The 16,764-nt window shown below is 44.6% G+C and overlaps 1 protein-coding gene across 4 annotated transcripts in view; it reads left to right on the top strand.

Moving 5' to 3' along the window:
* LOC143298324 (tyrosine-protein phosphatase 10D-like) overlaps positions 1-16,764 on the top strand; it is a 120,351-nt gene that overhangs the window by 15,444 nt on the left and 88,143 nt on the right. For all 4 annotated transcript variants that reach the window (XM_076611167.1, XM_076611166.1, XM_076611165.1 and 1 more), the window contains exon 2: positions 5,509-5,812. In XM_076611167.1, coding sequence (XP_076467282.1) covers positions 5,509-5,812 — 304 coding nt within the window. The remainder of the gene's footprint in view (positions 1-5,508; positions 5,813-16,764) is intronic.

The raw sequence follows: 16,764 nt of genomic DNA, 5'->3' as shown, positions 1-16,764 counted from the left end.
GTGTGTACGTTATGAATGTGCATGTGTGTGTATGTTGAGTCTCTCTCTGTGTGTGTGTGTGTGTGTGTGTGTGTGTTCTGAGGAACCAGTCAGAGGGAAAGGCTGTGTGAAAGAAAGGACCTTCGTGGAAAGGTTAGAACTAACTGTTTCAACAACCTCCCCCAATTTCTTCTTCCTGGCTGCACTCGACTTCCTCCAGGTTTTTTTATTTATTCTTGCCCTGGGTTCAGTTTAGTCTTGATGATTATGTGAGGTGGTCCAGTTCAGTCAGTGGTAGTGCCAGTAAGGGGTGGGTGGGTGGAATGATGTGAAAAGAATCTGACATGTGTTCGGGGGTTCAAGAAAGCGTAGTCAGATCTGTAGACTTATGATTCTGAGGGTTGAGGATTACACTGGTGTGTGTACTTGGTCACGTCCCTGGTTTTGAGTGTACATACCAGTTTTCAGTTTCATGTTTACCAGTGGATGAAATAAAGTGAACAAGGTAGTTTCTCTCTCTCTCTCTCTCTCTCGCACATACACACACACACACAGACACACACACACACACACACATAGGGGGTGGTGGTTGGGGGGGGGGGGGGGTGGGGGGGGGGGGGGAGGGGTGAAAGAGAGAGAGAGAGGGGGGGGGGGGGGTAGGGAGGGAGGGATGACATTGAAATGTGTGCCGAGTCTTATCTCTGGTTTGAGTGTGCATTGCATTATTTCATGTTTGACAAATGGATGAAATAAAGTAAACATAGTTTCACACAAACAGAACAAGAGAGAGAGAGAGAGAGAGAGAGAGAGAGAGAGCACATTACACTGGTAAACACGTATATTGATAATTTATATGTACTTTGCTATGTCTGTGTGTTTGTATCACCATACAATTTACATCCTGTTTACAAATAGATGAAATAAAGCGAAGTAGTGTCTCAGAATGAAATGAAAGGAAATTTTATTTTACCAGGGTAATGAGATAAGCAAGTACACATGCTTTTTCCCACCCAGCCCTGGACAAAGAGAGAAAAAAGAAGAAAACACACACACACACACACACACACACACACACACACGCATGCACGCACGCATGCACGCACGCATGCACACAAAAACAACAACAACAAAAACAAAAACAAAAACAAAAAAACATGCACAAATTCGCAATGATCAAGTACAAGAAAAGGAAAAAAATAAGTACTATTAAAAAAATAAATAAATAAAAATAAAAAAAAAATAAAAAGAAGGAAGGTAAGGGGGTGGAGGGATAATCGATCGACCACAAACAAAATTACATACACACTCGCACACTTGGGGGAAAAAATGTTACAAAGGGAGATAGGAAAAAAAAAATGAAGAAAGAAAAAAAAAAGTCAGGCATGATATACTACTCGCACACAAACTAGGACATCAGTGAGACAACCAAACATTATCAGAAAAAAACACACAAAAAAACAAAACAAAAAAAACCGAAAAAAAAAACCCCAAAAACAACCCACAGTTATTGACTTGAAGAGAATAAATCAGATATTGTGATGTGTTACCTTTGAGTTTAGGCTTTTAAAAAGGAAAGTTTTGTAAGCTGATTTAAATGAGCTGATACTGCTTATATTTTTTATGTATTCTGGTAAGGAGTTCCAAAGTGTCCCCCCTGAGTGTGCCAGACTGGTTTTAAACAGATAGATTCTTGTTTTTGTTTTTTTATAATGATATTATTTGTATACCTGGACTGATTTAAGGGGAACCGTGCAGTTAGTGAAGAAGGAGCAAATCCAGGACAAAGAAGGCGGGGGGGGGGGGGAAGAGAGGGGTTGGGGAGAAACAGAGGATTGGGGAGTGAGTGTGAGAGGGGAGGGGGGGGGTGGGAGGGAGGGAGAGAGAATATGACGATGTATAGACATGTACCAAATCTCATCTCTGGATTAAGTGTGCATCATATTTCGTCATACTGACATACTGACAAAATAAAATGAACATATTTTCAGAGAGAGAGAGCGTGCGTGTGCACGCGCGTGCGTGAGAGAGAAGAACTGGGAGAGAGTGTGAGAGAGAGGGGTGAGAGGGGGAGAGAGAGAGAGAGAAGAAGAATTGGGAGAGAGTGGGGGGGGGGGGGGGGAGATCATGAAGCCTTTTCAAATTCAGCCAGCTGTGTATGTTTGTTAAGCCTGTAAAGTGACTGAATTATATTTTATTGCTTGTAAGGGTAGATCAGGAGTGGATAAGTTTTATTGATTATTAAGACATGTTGCTATTGTGCATAAATTGTACCATTATCATGTTGCTATTAATTACATGCTGATTGATGTTACTGAGGATCTGTGCTAGTGTCTCAACAAGGACCTACACGAAACCGCAGAACACTATGACGGCTCAAAGCATGTGCACTCAGTCTGCTATTTAAGGCGTAACACATCAGTCAGTAGTGAAAACTCCACATGACCGTTGCAGTGTCAAGTAGACCAGACACTGACAGTGATAGATTTTGAGTGGCATCGTCATGCAGCAGAACCACAACACTTGCATGATTTGCTGTGTGAGAAAGCTGAGCAGCTTTGAATGGTAACTATAATTATGCCCGCAAAGCAGTTGCCTTTCACCAATGCTAAAATGAATGAAGGTTAAGATGAAAGATCCTATAGCCTTTTATGGCTATTGGGGCAGTGATTTTGTATCCACTGTGTCTAGGGGCATGGTATAGGAAGGGCCCAGTTCTCTGTATCCACTGTGTCTAGGGGCATGGTATAGGAAGGGCCCAGTTCTCTGTATCCACTGTGTCTAGGGGCATGGTATAGGAAGGAAGGGCCCAGTTCTCTGTATCCACTGTGTCTAGGGGCATGGTATAGGAAGACAGGGCCCAGTTCTCTGTATCCACTGTGTCTAGGGGCATGGTATAGGAAGGGCCCAGTTCTCTGTATCCACTGTGTCTAGGGGCATGGTATAGGAAGGGCCCAGTTCTCTGTATCCATTGTGTCTAGGGGCATGGTATAGGAAGACAGGGGCCAGTTCTCTGTATCCACTCTGTCTAGGGGCATGGTATAGGAAGGGCCCAGTTCTCTGTATCCACTGTCTAGGGGCATGGTATAGGAAGACAGGGGCCAGTTCTCTGTATCCACTGTGTCTAGGGGCATGGTATAGGAAGGGCCCAGTTCTCTGTATCCACTGTGTCTAGGGGCATGGTGTAGGAAGACAGGGGCCAGTTCTCTCCTTCCGCTGTTTTAACCTTCCGATGACCGAAGTCAGTTTCCCCATTCTCACCTGGGTGGAGTGAAGAAAGTCAGATTTTGGTGCCTTTCCCAAGGTCACAACACCATGCCGAAAGGGGGCTTTGAACCCTGGTCACTGACGAACACTGGATCACAAGTCCAACACCTAACAGACTGTTGTAGTTCCTCCCAAATCGACTACCATGCCGCCTACTAAAATAATATTTTTAACCAATAAAATCTGTTAGCAACTTAAAAAACCCAAAACAAACAGGAAAAAAACAAAAACAAACCAGAAACAAAAATAACATTAAGAAAAACAAGTTGAATTGATTAATGGTGAAGTCTTATCTGACAGTACTGGACGGAGTAATGTGTATGACCATAAACGCAGCATCACTGCACACACACAGACTGATAGTTTATTTGTATGAAGGGCGTTGGGTTACGCTGTTCAGATGTGGTGTAGCGTATATGGATTTGTCCGAACGCAGTGACGCCTCCTTGAGCTACTGAAACTGAGACTGAAACTTGTATGAAGCCATTGCCCCTCATGGGTGGGGAACATGGTATACTACATTACAGTATAATTATCTATGCATTTAGATAAAGTCTACCTGGAGTATGGCCACCAGGGCAGTGATGTTGTATCTTCTGTGACGATGGTGGGGTAAAAACAGTCATACACTTATACGAGTTTGAATAATAACCATCTACCTGAAGATCTAGTCATCAGCCCCATCCACATGTAATATGCAGCTTCTGTTCAAACGTGTGTGTGTGTGTGTGTGTGTGTGTGTGTGTGTGTGTGTGAGAGAGAGAGAGAGAGAGAGAGAGAGTTTGTGTGTGTGTGTGTGTGTGTGTGTGTGTGAGAGAGAGAGAGAGAGAGAGAGAGAGAGAGAGTTTGAGTGTGCGTGTGTGCATGTGTGTGTGTGTCTGTCTGTCTGTGTGTGTGTGTGTGCAGTGTGTGCATGTGTGAGTATGCACAAGTTTTTATATTGATATGCACTTGTATGTATCCTGATTTCTACTGTATCTGTGCTTGTGTATGATTTTCAATTTATTTTCGTATCTTGTTATTATGTAATATCCCCCCCCCCCCCCCCCCCCCCGTATTCCTTGTGACCCCAGTGCACTTGGTAATAAAGACATATTCTATTCTATTCTAATAGTCTACCTCAGAAAATGGAGTATGGCTCCCAACATTGTGGGGTAACAATGGTCATACACTTAAATATGAGTTTGAATAATAGTCTACCTTAAAAAAAAAAAAAAAACATAAAAAAAAACAAGAGAGGCAAGGCCTTCAAGACTCACTTGTGACTGAGAGTAAAACACACAAGCTTTTTATGTATTGAGTATAATTTCAAAATGTAATGCTTAAGGTGAGAAAGATCAGTGTAAAGCAAATTAAGTCCCCTAGCATAATTACAGAGTAATTTCCCTTCTTTACCCTCTGCACCAAAACATTTGCAAAATAAATAAAACTTCCATGCTTAGCAAAAGAAGTTCCTGTTTGAACAAAAAATGATAATAATGACTGCTCTTGTTGTTGGGTCGAATATCAGATCAAAGTGCCAAGTTTAGAGAATACAAAAAATATAAATATAACAGTAAATGCAGTTTGCATATAATTAGGCTTCATTATTTTTTTTTTTGTGCCCATCCCAGAGGTGCAATATTGTTTTAAACAAGATGACTGGAAAGAACTGAATTTTTCCTATTTTTATGCCTAATTTGGTGTCAACTGACAAAGTATTTGCAGAGAAAATGTCAATGTTAAAGTTTACCACGGACACACAGACACACAGACACACGGACACACACACACACACACAGACAACCGAACACCGGGTTAAAACATAGACTCACTTTGTTTACACAAGTGAGTCAAAAAGGAGTATGGCTCCATGCATGGTGTGGTAGAAACAGGCATACATGTAAAAGCCCTCTCATACATACATGAGTGAACATGGGAGTTGCAGCCCACGAACCCTTTAGAAGACGAATAGTCTTAGTGATAAGTACAATCACACACACTCACATTAGAGCCACCCCTCTCTCCTTCCCCCCCCCCCCCCCCAGTCACAGACAAGTCACACACACAGAGTCACACACACAGAGTCACACACACACAGTCACACACACAGTCACACACACACACACACACACACACACACAGTCACACACACACACACACACACACACACACACACACACACACATCCACCCGCCCTCCTCATCCACCCCACACCCACACCCACACACACCCACCACACCTGTACGCACAGCTAACACAAGACGTGGTTGCTACCTGTTGCAGGTGTGCCTCCTGCCACCCTGTAGTCTCAGCCAGGATCTGAACCCTGTGCTGACGGCCACTGAGTCCACGGTCACCCTGGAGTGGAGCGTGGAGGGCAACGCCACCTCCTATCAGGTCACCTGGCACCGCAGCATCGGCTTTTTCTTCTTCGATGCGTTCTACTACACGCCCTTTGACGACGCGCTTGGCGGCCGGTTGAACTACAGCACGGGCAACCTGCTTCCAGGCGTGTCGTACACGTTCCTCCTGTTCAGGGACGGGAACTCCACGGAGGACAAGATATTCCACCGCGACATTGTGACAGGTGAGTTTGGTGCTCTGTTTTATTTATCTGTTTAGTTTTTTAGGGGCAGTTTTTTTTTTCTTATATCTATCTATCTGTCTATCAATCTGTCTACCTATCTATACATTTATGTATGCATGGAAGGCCGGACTAAGCACATTGGGTTACAGTGCTGGTCAGAAATCTGCTTAGCAGATGTGGTGTAGCGTATATGGATTTGTCCGAATGCAGCGACGCCTCCTTGAGTTACTGATTGTGATACTTCTTTTACAGAATTTTGCCGGAGGACAGCAATTACGTTGCCATGGGCCACGTGCATGCTGCATACTGGACCTGGGTTTTTTTTTCTGAATGACTAGATCATGTAGATGCTCTGTTTGACTTTTCCGGTCAAACGTGGGAGAAAGGGTGAGGCTGGGGATTGAGCGCAGACCCTCATGGACACTGTAGTGGCAGATAAGCTTCTTAACCATTTTGTTTCCGATGCAGGCGCAGTAGCCAAGTGGTTAAGCGTTGGACTGTCAATCTGAGGGTCCCGGGTTCGAATCACGGTGACAGCGCCTGGTGGGTGAAGGGTGGAGATTTTTACGATCTCCCAGGTCAACGTATGTGCAGACCTGCTAGTGCCTGAACACCCTTCGTGTGTATACACACGCAGAAGATCAAATACGCACGTTAAAGATCCTGTAATCCATATCAGCGTTCGGTGGGTTATGGAAACAAGAACATACCCAGCATTCACACCCCTGAAAATGGAGTATGGCTGCCTACATGGCTGGGTAAAAACGGTCATACACTTAAAAGCCCACTCGTGTGCATACGAGTGAACGTGGGAGTTGTAGCCCACAAACGCAGAAGAAGAAGAAGAAGTTTCCGATACAAGTGTGTAGGTGAAACGACCCTGCTGATAGAACGACGGGGGAAAAAGGAGGGGATTGGTTTTTGGAGATCAAAGCAATGGCGAAACGTGTGGCAACCATCCCTCCATGCCTTTTCCCTTTCCATGGTCGGTTTGAGGCCTGTCAGGGATGGACTAGGGAGGCTCAGCAGTGAAAGGCTGCCCGTGTGACAGCCCTCAGGATAAACCCCCCTGCTAGGTTTTATCCCAGGGTCAATCTGGGCTAGTCTCAAGTGACCCCCAGGATAATTTGTGGCTGGTCAAGATTGACCTCCCCTCCCCCCCCTACCCCCCTCATGCTCCCCCCCATGCTGGAAACTACTCCTTTACTATGGGTTTAATCATGCTGTTGGTATGGAAGGGGGATCATTCTGGGCTAGCCGTTACTGAATCCATTACAAAGAGGTTAAGGGGTGTAGGATAAAATCCAGCTGGGGCGTGGGGGTCAGTTCTGACTTGTGAAGTTTACCTCTGAGCGGTGTTCCTGGCAAGTCTACAAAGACACCGGTGTTAATCTGCGTTAGCCAGATTTGACCCCCTGGCTAAAATCCAAGGTGGGTATGAACAGCCTGCTGTACAGCAGTACTAGTTCAGCTACCTAGGCTGCACCATCTCGTCTGACGCCAAGATCGACAAGGAGATCGACAACAGACTTGCAAAGGCAAACAGCGCATTCGGCAGGCTGTACAAGAGAGTGTGGAACAACAAACACCTGAAGAAAGACACAAAGATCAGCGTGTACAGAGCTGTTGTACTGCCCACCCTGTTGTATGGCTCCGAAACCTGGGTCACCTACCGGCACCACATACGACTGCTTGATCGCTTCCACCAGCACTGCCTTCGCACCATCCTCAGCATCCACTGGAGTGACTACATCACAAATGTCGAGGTCCTGGAGCAGGCAAAGACTATCAGCATCGAGGCAGTGCTGCTAAAGACCCAGCTACGTTGGGCAGGGCACGTGTCCAGGATGGAGGACCACCGCCTGCCCAAGATCGTGCTGTATGGCGAACTGTCCACTGGCCACCGTGACAGAGGAGCACCCAAGAAGAGATACAAAGACTCCTTGAAGAAAGCTCTCGGTGCCTGTCACATTGACCATCGCCAGTGGTCCGCAGTAGCCACTGATCGAGAGACTTGGCGACGCACCATCCACCAAGCTGTCTCCTCCTTCGAAAACAACCGCAGGGCCAGCCTTGAGGACAAACGCAGAAGGAGGAAGAACCACGACGCTGCAGCCGCGAACCCAGACCAGACTTTCCCTTGCAACCGCTGCGGCCGACTCTGCTTTTCCCGCATTGGCCTTGTCAGCCATGAGCGTGCCTGCATCAGACGTGGACAACGCCCTTCCTAGATCTTCGTCAGCGAAGCCAGGCCATGACAGCAGTACTGTAAGAGCGGTGGAGGATGAGTGTAGGGGCTCCATAAGGAGTGAGGAGGGGTGGTGGTGGATGGTGACTCCCACCTGGAAGTCGATGTCATCAAAACTCCTTCACCTGAATTGGGAAGTGAGTGGCTGCACCAACACCCAGGTGAGGTCTGCAAACCGCTGGCAGGAACGTCGGTTTCGACACAAGTTTTCCTGTTTTCGCCACTCTAATGTTCTTCTGACCACATTGCGTTGGCACTCATCACCAGGGGTTGTTTTTATTTATTAAAAATTTTTTTTTTACTGGTTGTCTTCTTCTTTGCCTCTTCACAGTGTCCGTCCAGCCTGTCTTATGAATGATGCAGTCCTCTTATTTTGTCACTGGTAATAAATGTGTTTGTATACAGCGATGTTCTCTGTGCGTGGAACAAATTATATGGCATTATGTACAGGGTGTATTTCAGATGATCTCAAGTGCTTTCAGAAAGCATAGCAACTTGGGGGCATCCGATATCATCCTGACTCTGATCCCACACTCAAGACTTCATGGTGACTCAAAAGTGAATCTTTCTGTCCTGTAGGACATCGGTTAGTGTGCATGTGTGTACCACATAGAGATATTCTGTGGCTGTGCCTGAATCTTATAGACATTCTGTGGAGTTGTCTGAATCTTGTAGACATTCTGTGACAGTGTCTGAATCATGTAGACATTCTGTGACAGTGTCTGAATCTTGTAGACATTCTGTGGCAGTGTCTGAATCTTATAGACATTCTGTGACAGTGTCTGAATCATGTAGACATTCTGTGGCAGTGTCTGAATCTTGTAGACATTCTGTGACTGTGCCTGAATCTTGTAGACATTCTGTGACAGTGTCTGAATCTTATAGACATTCTGTGACAGTGTCTGAATCTTGCAGACATTCTGTGGCAGTGTCTGAATCTTATAGACATTCTGTGACAGTGTCTGAATCTTGCAGACATTCTGTGGCAGTGTCTGAATCTTATAGACATTCTGTGACAGCGTCTGAATCTTGCAGACATTATGTGGCAGTGTCTGAATCTTGTAGACATTCTGTGGCGTTGTCTGAATCATATAGACATTCTGTGACAGTGTCTGAATCTTATAGACATTCTGTGGCAGTGTCTGAATCTTACTGACATTTTGTGACAGTGCCTGAATCTTATAGACATTCTGTGGCAGTGTCTGAATCTTACTGACATTTTGTGACAGTGCCTGAATCTTAAAAACATTCTGTGGCAGTGTCTGAATCTCATAGACATTTTGTGACAGTACCTGCATCTTATAGACATTATGTGGCATTGTCTGAATCGTATAGACATTCTGTGGTGTTGTCTGAATCTTATAGACATTCTGTGGCATTGTCTGAATCTTATAGACAATCTGTGACAGTGTCTGAATCTTATAGACATTTTGTGGCATTGTCTGAATCTTATAGACATTATGTGGCAGTGTCTGAATCTTATAGACATTTTGTGACAGTACCTGGATCTTATAGACATTCTGTGGCATTGTCTGAATCTTATAGACATAATGTGGCATTGTCTGAATCTTACAGACATTCTGTGGTGTTGTCTGAATCTTATAGACATTCTGTGGCAGTGTCCGAATCTTTTAGACATTTTGTGACAGTACCTGGATCTTATAGACATTCTGGCAGTGTTTGAATCTTAGTCATTGTGTGGAAGTGAATACACACACACACACACACACAGAGATATATATATATATAGATAGATAGATAGATAGATATACATTACAACTGTGACTGTTTGCCAGCACACACAGTGCCTGAACGTTTCAGCCAGTGCTTGGAATATCATCATCCGCATGATCTCAATTGATATATGTAGGCACATACATGCTTTCAACTCAGTGTTGCTCAGGTAATGTGTTACCAGTGGGCAGGTGTCTCTTTCTTGACCTTGATGTCACCAGGATACGATGACAGACATGAAAGAGATCATAGAGCACAGTCTTGTTTTGCGTCAGAAACCAAAGTGGATCATTTGAAAAATGCTTCGACAGCATCGTTCCAGTGTACATACCATTTTTCCTGTTGGTTATGGTGACAAAACAGGAAAGAGCCTTCAGTCCGTTGCTCTTCTGTGCTGCAGTTTTGGCATCCTCATTTGGGTATCTCTGCTGCATGCTCTGCCGTGGCTGTGAAGAATTTGTGCCACCATAGAGACTATTGGTGATAGAGACAGAAAGGCTGTCACTGGAGCATGTGATAAAGTGACAATGATCATCCTTTTGCTGGATGCTCAGTGTGCTGGAACTTTGACAAAGAAAACTGTTGACAGGTGCTTTGCCGCCTGCAGTGTCTTGTATGTGAGAACCAAAACAGTGCCGTTGAACACCACTGAAGTGACGGGGTGGCAGTGTTATATCTCCTGTAGAAAAATTCACTTTGATAGGAAAACAAATATACTTGCAAGCAGAAAAAAAAGAAAATTATTTTGGTGTGCTGCACTTAAAGTTGCGGTCTCCCTGGAGAGAGCAGCCTGAATTTCACATCAGGAAATCTGTTGTGACAAAAGAGTAATACAAGACAAGACGATGACAGGACAAGGCCAACTAAGACAATAAGTGGGTGACCTTAAAGCGGAACCTGCTGTGCCACTGCTGGGATGTGCCCTGTTCAGGGCTGTCACTTTGTCCTCCTGCCCTTGTTCCCAGTTCTGAAGTTCAAATTCTGCAGCGGAAGAGCGTCCTGAGAGTGTCCTTGTATTTGGATCCCAGAAAACAGAAGACAAAGAAGTTGAAGGTGGCATTGAAAAAGGAGGCTAGTTTATACAGGCTGAGTAAAAGGTTGATGAGGTTGTAGTATTGTCCGCTGACACTCATTTCAGGCACTAACACGATTGTCATGCCATTGATGATGATGGGAGTGGAGCAGATGACAAAGAGAACAGAAATGGCGATGAGCGTGCGGGTGAGGGCCACTTCCCTTGAAGACACCTTGGATGAGGACCGCTCCTTTCTCCACACCATCATTTTCTTCAGCTTCACATATGTTACCGTCGTTGTCACCACCACAATGGCCACGTAGATAAACGACTGGATGGTCCCCACAAAGAGCGACAGGATGTCCATGTGAGCTTTGTTTTGGGAATAAAAGGGGCTGGTGAAGAGGGCTTCTGACGTGGTGTTGGTGTCGGGGTCAAGCACACAGATCACGTCCCATCGCAGGCCCAGCAGTGTGTACAAGGTCATGATGATGGCGGTGCCCACCGCCAGTATGGCTGCCATGGTTTTCGTCTTCAGAACAGTGCGTGAACGAAGAGGACTGACCACGCACAGACACCTCTCGCAGGCAATCACCATGGAAATGAACTCTGAGAGAGAGGCAAATCCCTGAAAGCCCACCAGGTGATAGTCGACGATGAGCTCCAGCATGGGACCGAACTGTGCGGTGTGAGCGAAGGAGTGGAGCAGCCTGTCGAGGTTGAAGGTAAAGTTGTTGAGCATGTGGAGCGTGTCGATGAGGGAGAGGTAGAAGAGGCAGAGGTTGACACGCCGTCGCAGCCCCTGCTTCCAGAAGACGGCCATGTTGAGGAGGTTGCAGGGGAGGGAGATGAGGAAGAGGAGGGGCAGACACACACCGCCCACCATTTTCTCCATGCTCTGACTGATGGTGTTGTCTGGCTTGTCCAGGGAGATGACCCCTCCTGTGGAGGACACCAGGCACGCCTGGGGACTGGAAAGTGTGGGGTGAACTGTCCTCAGTGATGTGGTGTTGTCGAGTGTGAGGCCTGTTGAGGGTGGAGTCTCTGTTCTGTGTTGGGAGGCACTTGGAGGGGTATTATCGCGTATATTGATGACCATTTCTTCCCCTTTTTTTTATGTAACACTGAAGATTGATAGTTTTTTTTCTTTTTAAAAATAGTTTATACTGAAGATGGAGTTACCTATTTATTGTGTTTGTTTTTTTGTTTTTTGTTTTTATTTTTGTTTTTCGTGTGGTGGGAATGGGGTTTGAATGCTTGGTTGTAACTGAACTGTACACTGAAGTACCCCCGAAAATGGAGTATGGCTGCCTACATGGCGGGGCAAATTAACAAAACGGTCATGCACATGAAACGTTTCATGTCTGTTTTGAGTGTGTATGTGTGCATGCCTGAAATCTGATTGAATAACACAAGAAACGAATGATGAGCACCCAATGACAGCTGTCAGATGGCTCTACCCAGGTAGGCAGCCTGTTGTGCAATGACTCCCGAGTTTGTAAAGTGCTTGGAGCTTGGTCTGTGACCGAGGATAGGCACTATATAAGTATCCATACCAAGACTGGAGAAGAAAGATGGAAATGTGTGTGTGCGCGCGCGTGTGTGCGCGCGCGTGTGTGTGTGTGCGCACGCGTGTGTGTATGTATGTGTGTGTACATATAGATATATGTGTGTGTGTGTATATATATATTGTTTTGTGGCTTTTGTGTCTGTCTGTGAGTGAAGACAGCGAAGGAAGATTGGATGGATGAAGATAATGTGAGAGAGAGGGAGAGAGAGAGAGAGAGAGAGATGTTTTTTGCCTGATCGACAGGGCATATTTTTTCAATTCTGCTCATGTTTGTACATGTCTTTTTTTTTCTTCCTTTTTTTTTTTTGTTGTCTTTCCCTTTTTGAGATGTGGTATTGACTGATTGATTCTGCGGGAAGTGAGAGAGAGAGAGAGAGAGCAAGAGAGGGGCGTGGTTCCAATTGGTCACAATACTGCTGTCTGTGGAACAGGCAAAAATATGATGACTTTTTTGCCCAGAGGGAGGATGGGTGTTGGGAAGAGAGATGCAAGTAAATTGTTTCTCTCTCTCTCTCTCTCTCTCTCTCTCTCGTGTGTGTGTGTGTGTGTGTGTGTGCTTGCTCTTGGAGGATGAATGAATTCTACTTTTTCAAATGCTCAAACACACACACACACACACACACAGACACAGACACACACACAGACACACACAAACACACACACACTGGCACTCACTCACTCACTCACACACACACACACACACACACACACACACACACACACACACACACACACACACACACACACACACACACTGACACTCACACATATGCACACAAACACACAAAACACAGCGCACACACTCTGATGTTCACACTGTTCCTCTTTCACTCTTTCTCTCTCTCACGCGCGCACGCATGAACACGTGTGCGTGCACACACACACACACACACACACACACACAGATGTGGTGTTCCCATCTCAATCAATGTTCCAACCTCTTTCCCCACTAAATTAATAATTAGGTTGTGATCATTAGCTTCCCTCCTCTTGCCTGTACATGGGTAGAAAGCCCCTTACCTGTTGAGTGTGTGTGTGTGTGTGTGTGTGTGTGTGTGTGTGTGTGTGTGTTTGCACATGTGTGTGAGAGAGTAACTGTGTGTGTGTGTGTGTGTGTGTGTGTGTGTGTGTGTGTGTGTGTGTGTGTGTGTGTGTGTGTTTGCACATATGTGTGTGTGTGTGTGTTTGCACATGTGTGTGAGAGAGTAACTCTCTGTGTGTGTGTGTGTGTGTGTATGCGTATGTGCATACATGTGTGTGAGAGAGCGACTGTGACTCATGTGAGTCTTTGTGTGTGTGTGTGAAAGATATAAATTGTTGCAAAACTTCCTGCCTTGTTAAGAATTGTATGTTTTTATCCCATCATTTTAAGTGAGGTTTGTTTTATTCATTGTTTTATTGTCATTATAATTCTTTTCTTTTCTTGTTTTTCTTTCTTTTTTTGATGGAAGAGTTATTGGACTGTAGTGTTTCCAGCCACATTCCTTCCTGCATGTCTTCCTGAAGTACTACAACTAGTAATAATAATAATAATGGTATTTATATAGCGCTGAATCTTGTGCAGAGACAAATCAAAGCGCTTTCGCACCAGTCATTCACACGCATGCATAACTCTAAAACTGTAGAAACAAGGAAGAGGCAGGCAAGGGAGGCTATTTTGGGAAGAGGTGGGTTTTAAGGCCAGACTTGAAAGAACTGAGTGTGGAGACTTGATGAAGCGAAAGAGAAAGTTCATTTCAATTGCAAGGTCCAGAGACAGAGAAAGAACGGCGGCCAACAGTCGAGTGTTTGAATCTGGGTATGCGTAAACAGAGTGGTGAGCGAGATCGTAGTGAGCGAGATGGAGTGTGTAGAGGTGAAGGCAGCCGCAGAGATAGGAAGGGACAGTCTTGTGAATACATCTATAACATAGAGTGCTGATCTTGTACTTTATTTGGTGTGAGACAGGGAGCCAGTGGAGATGTAGTCATCATTTGGCAGAGACAAGTCTTACAGCATACTGTTATCATCAGTGTTCTAAGGGATTTGAAGTAGGGTTTGTTCAGCCCTTGAAGATGGGGAACCCTTTTCAGGGCTTGGGAAATTTCTGAAAAAATATGAGTTGCCCTTCAGTGTCAGGAAAAGTCTTGGTATTTTAATGACACCCTTGACCAGCATCTATCAACAAAGAGCTTATTGCATTAAAAAAAGAAAGAAAAAAAAAGAACAAACCAAAAGTGATGAACATTTATTCCGCTGTTTACCAGGTTATCTGCAAATATCTTTTCATCATCTGTCTAGCTGACAGCTTTTTGATTCAGTCTGGTTTTGTGTTTGGTACAGAAAGTGTTCATTCTGGTCTGGAAAGAGCGTAGAATTTTGTCTAGTCATGTTTGTGGGAACCCTGTCTGATTAAAACTGGAATCAGTCCCTGTTCTGAAGATTTTTGCATTGTGGAAAGTTAGGTTTTCCATAAATCGTGTCCTAACGGCTGGTGCAGGAACGTACATGTAGCATCAGCAGCAAACATGACAGCTAATCAATGACGGCTTTTTCTTTCTTTTCTTCTGAAACCGATTGTTTTCGGGTTTGGCAAGGAAACAGGAATTTCTAAATTGATTTGCTCCTGTTGATTCAACAAGTTTATTTTGGACTGATGTTCATCGCTGGTATCATTGTTTTTATTTTTTTGCTGTTGTTGATTTGTAAGCCTTTTTTTGTTGTTGTTAATTTTGTTTTTTTAGTTTTGTGTTGAACATGCTCTCAGCTCTGATGTGGCTTTTGCAGAATGTTGGGAGGCATATGGGGGGCAGTCGATAAGTATCTGAACAGAGAAAAACTACAAGAACAACAAAATCCTAATTTTCTTCATACAATAGAGCAATGATACCTAAGCTATGCTGCCAAACATAATTCTGTTCCTGAAGACCTGTTCTGCTCAGGAAGGCAACGTGTGGGGTAATGGTGATGGCTCTCCTCCAGGAAATGCAGCCCTTACACAGCATCATTTGCAATCTTGACATGTGATCTCCATGGAGAACGACAGTTTTCAAGTGGTTCAAAGAATTTGAGTTTGGAGATAAGCGTTCAAGATGATGATGGTTGTGATTGTCTAGTAACTGTTGTTACTCCAAAGAAGGTGTCCCAGGTAAGGTTACTGAAGAATCCAGGAATTATGATGAAATAGAGAATACACTGAACATTTCATCGGGGAGTATCGATGTCATTCCCCATGATCATCTTTGCGTTGGGAAAAATCATTGTGCCTTTTGGGTCCCACACAACTTGAACAATGAGCAAAACAGGGTGAGGGTTTATTGGAGTACACACATGCTCAAAAATAAAAATGACACAGGAAGATCATTTCCTGTTTGGGACATTGCAACTGGAGACAAAACACTGGAATTTCAGCAGGATCCTGAAATAAAGTAACAGACAGCAGTCTGGATCCTCCCAGGTGTGAATCTTCCTGTAACATTTAAAAGATCCAGAAGTGCGGGCAAACAAAATTGTTTTTCTGGGCCAAGAGGGTTTCAGGACAGCTGGCATTGGGATGGTTCCCAAAGGCCACTAGCCCCCAAGGCTGCAGCACTAAGAGCCAGTGCAATCTTGCCTCCCAGTTTGAGAGTCATAGTCCTTCACTAAGTCTTAACTCACTCAGTACGGCCAGTTCTCTCTTCTCCTCTACACAGACCCCTCGGATGTCCAGTGGGTGTCTGAATGACCCAACCTTTAGCTTCCGTCGTCAGAATTGTGGTATTCTTTGTCAACATTCACCTCTTCAGTATAAGAGCCTTCCGCTTGCAGTATTTTGATGATGGTAATGGGGGTGAAACGCTGTTAACGTCGTCTCTTTCGCCGTTCGTATGGAAAGAGTTAAGCTGTAAACAACTTCCCACTGCAGTGGAGAAGCCATTGATCATACAGCTCTCACTTTGCTGTTGGCCCTGCTGATACTGTTAGTCAGATGACAACAGATGGGAAGGCAGTTCTAGAGCGCTGAAGGTGCATTCAGATACTTATCAAAAGCCTCTTGTATAATCTGAACTGAGTAGACTACCTCTTGGGATGTACAGTACAATGTATTTATAAGTAGTTAAAGTGATTCCGTGAAATAACTAGACAATGTAATTAAAAGTGGTTAAAGTGATTCTGTGAAAATATACTGACACCTAGTATAGATTAAGTAACGCTTATACTGTGTCAGAGCAACGCTTATACTGTGTCAGAGCGTGACTCAAATAAATGAATGAGTTATCACTTGGCACTTTGCCAGGCAGCTGGATAGTGAAAGCATTTGTAGTACAAATCAATTCTGTTGACAAAACCAGTCGCACAGCCCCCCTGACAGGGCCTCAGTATAAAAAGACAATAAAAGTGAGCATTTCTCCCCTTTCCTGAAATGC

This window comes from Babylonia areolata, chromosome 23 (genome assembly GCF_041734735.1).
Source record: "Babylonia areolata isolate BAREFJ2019XMU chromosome 23, ASM4173473v1, whole genome shotgun sequence".
Taxonomy (NCBI): domain Eukaryota; kingdom Metazoa; phylum Mollusca; class Gastropoda; order Neogastropoda; family Buccinidae; genus Babylonia; species Babylonia areolata.
This window is presented reverse-complemented; position numbering and strand designations above follow the sequence as displayed.